At 50.1% G+C, this 3,075-nt stretch overlaps 1 protein-coding gene across 2 annotated transcripts in view; it reads right to left on the bottom strand.

The window, feature by feature from the left end:
* Pitpnm3 (PITPNM family member 3) overlaps positions 1–3,075 on the bottom strand; it is a 90,170-nt gene that overhangs the window by 71,614 nt on the left and 15,481 nt on the right. For both annotated transcript variants that reach the window (XM_004638310.2, XM_023723315.1), the window contains exon 2: positions 2,762–2,857. In XM_004638310.2, the coding sequence (XP_004638367.1) occupies positions 2,762–2,857 (96 nt within the window). The remainder of the gene's footprint in view (positions 1–2,761; positions 2,858–3,075) is intronic.

The raw sequence follows: 3,075 nt of genomic DNA, 5'->3' as shown, positions 1-3,075 counted from the left end.
AAAAAAAAAAAAAAAAAAAAAAAAAGAGCTGTGAAATCATCACCCCATTCAAGACTGTGCACGCAGACCAACCACCACCGAGTTTTCTCCCGCCTTGTTTCTCCCTCCTCCTCATGCTTCCTGCCCTAGGACACTACCAGTGTGCACCTTTCAATACAGGTCCGTTGGCATTTCTGAAGTTTCATATCAGTGGAATCATATGGTGTCAGCTGAGTTTCAGTCTCTTTTCACTTAGCATAAAAATTTTGAGATGCATCCAGATTACCACAAATAGCATCAGTCTGTTCCTTCTCATGCCACAATTTGTTTATTCACTCATTCATTGATGTAAATTAAGTTTGGGGCTATAAGTTTAAAAAACTGCTAGAACATTCATGGCCCAGTGTATAGGAGGACGTGCACTTCTTCTTCTTAAGTAACTGCCCAGGAGTGGAAGCAGTGGTAGTTAAGGATGATGAACTTTTTAAGGAGCTGCGATCTCTCTTCCTGTCCCTGAGACTAGTGGATGGAACTTGACGGGCAGATGCGCAGTAAGTACCTGAGCAAAGGAAGGGAAGTGGGAATGCGGACCTTGCCCATCACACACAAAGTGACCTGAACAAGGGTCCCTGGCTTCAATTCCCAGTGTGTAAAAGCAGCCAGGTTTGTTGGATTTAAAGATCTTGAGGGGCCTCTTGGCTCTAAAATGATCCAGGTTTGAGGCCACATCCCAGGGAAAGAGTCTGGAGTTCCGGGGGAGTGGAGAGAAGAAAAGACAAAGGGGATCAGACAAAGGGAGGGAATAGAAATTAGAGCCACCAAGGAGAAGGGAAGGAGGGATGAGGCCAATTTCATCCCAGTGAGATCAGGGAAGAGAAGACAAAGCCAGAAACCAGCAGGGAGGGGGCAGGAAGGATCCACCGCCGCATGCAGGGAAAGCAGCTAGCTGGACAGGGTCCCCAGAGACAGAGCTGACCCTCATCATCCTGAACACCTGCCTCCCACCTCTAGCCATCATCTCAGCTAGGAACGTAGAGCCATGATGAGCTACAGCCATGTTTTTAAAAGAAGTCTTCTAAACATCAAAATATTGAAGCTGTTGTTGTCACACTGTGGGTTAGTTGCCATGGAGAAGAAGCCCCAGCAGCCACTCCAATCAAACACCAATGGGAGATGGGAAGTGGGCCTCAAATGGGCTGCACTAGGGCTGGTGTCAAAGAAGGGGTTCTCTGCCCACAGCCAAGAATGGGGGAAACTTGCATGGGAACTGCTCTCGGCCCCAGCCACACTTTTCTGAAAAGTCATCCAAACTGGATCTGTTGGGGAGGCACAGAGATGACAGGAAAAATGAGGCCCAGAAAAGAAGAAATACCTGCCTAACATCATAGAATAAGCCCAAGAGACCCTGGCCTAAGTGTCCTGCTCTGGGTCCAGATGGTTTCCTAGCACTTCTCCTGTTTGCCTTTCAAGACCCATCGCCAGGTATTTCAAAGGTGGCCCCATCCTGTGAGTAAGTCAACATCCTCGATGTAGTGACTTCTCAGAGCAAGGACTGGGGAAGCCCAGGGGCTGGGGAGCAGAGCATCGCTGCCCCTCCCATCCCACTCAGCCCGCTCAGCATGGCTACTGAGCGTCTTTGGGCCTAAATGTCACACAGACTAACCTCCTGCTGCTCACGCACCTCCCCCCTGTGCGCCCACCTCCAGGCACTGGCTCAGATGGTTCTCTAACATGCCCACCCCACCTGGTGCCCCATCTTCCAGTTCTTAGAAAGCTTCTAGCTCTTCCAACGCAGCTTAACCTTCATCCCTTTCTGCATCTTATCCATTGCCTTAAAAGAGAGCTCATTTCTTCACCACTGTCCATCCCAAAGGCCCTCCCCTGAGCACCAAGAGGGCCCCTCTAACACTCTGGATCCCCTCCCATCTAGGAGGACAATCTTAGAAGTCATCTGCAAGCCATCATCCCTATAGCCCCTGCAGCCTCCTCACTCCTCTTTCCTTACCACTCCATTGAAACAAGGTCTTCTGTCAGAGCCTGAAATGTCCCTGTCTTTTTTTTTTAAGTCTTTATTTGTTTTATTTGGTACAGAGCCTCGCTACACAGCTTGGACTCATAGTCAGGCTGTATCAGCCTCCCCAGTGCTGGGATTACAGGCATGTTCCACCACGCCTGCTTTCAGTGGCCAGCAGTGTTCCCTGGGGTTTCAGTACAGTGTGGCATGTGGTACTGGGGATTGAACTCAGGTGTTTGAGCTAAGTGCCAGGCAGGCACTTAGATTGCCAAGCTATCTCTCCAGCCAACCCCTAGTCTTTTCTACTTGAGGTTTTCTACTTCTACCTTGTCTGTCTAGAAGGCTTTCTCTTCCCCTCCTCACCCCTCAGCTCCCACCCACACCAACTGAGGTTTCCTTGCACCATTCCCTCTCCCAACAGCTGGTACAGTACTTTTTACTTGATGTCACATCACCACCTCCCATCAGTGGCTGCACTGCCCTTTGTGTCCTTGTCTGGTGTTTGCTCTCCCACTAGACCACAAGCTCATGGAACAGTGACCATGTCCACTAGAAGCCACAGTGTCCTGTGCTCCCAGCACAGCTCCTGGAACACATCAGGGACCCAACAAAAATTTCAGAGCAGACGGATGGAAACTGAGCTTCTGCTCTCGGGGCTCTCACATTGGGCAAGTCTGCATGGGAAAGAATTCTAATTCCCACCAAGAACCCTCCTCTTGGTGTTCTACAGAGTTCACCCCACCAGGTGTGACAATGGAGCTCACTCACCTCTAGCATCAAAGAATTCTTCATCTGAGCTCTCCACTGAATCGCTAAGGACATTCCGAAGGTGCCAGGGGGCACCGCCACCTGGGGAAGGGCCACCTGCAAAAGAAAACACATTTCTTAGCCAAGCCTGCAACAGCATCCCAGTAGGAAAGAGGTAGCCCCAGACACACTTGGACTCAGGGTAAACACATCCTGCCTGTCTCTGCCTCTTCCTCTATGGCCTCAGGCTTCATCAAGTGCTCCCACTTTTATGTTTTCAGTTACATTCCCCAAATGCTATCCAGGGAAGCCCCACAGGGCAGGAGTGAGTAGGT

Source organism: Octodon degus, unplaced genomic scaffold (assembly GCF_000260255.1).
Source record: "Octodon degus isolate 3935 unplaced genomic scaffold, OctDeg1.0 scaffold00098, whole genome shotgun sequence".
Lineage (NCBI taxonomy): Eukaryota > Metazoa > Chordata > Mammalia > Rodentia > Octodontidae > Octodon > Octodon degus.
This window is presented reverse-complemented; position numbering and strand designations above follow the sequence as displayed.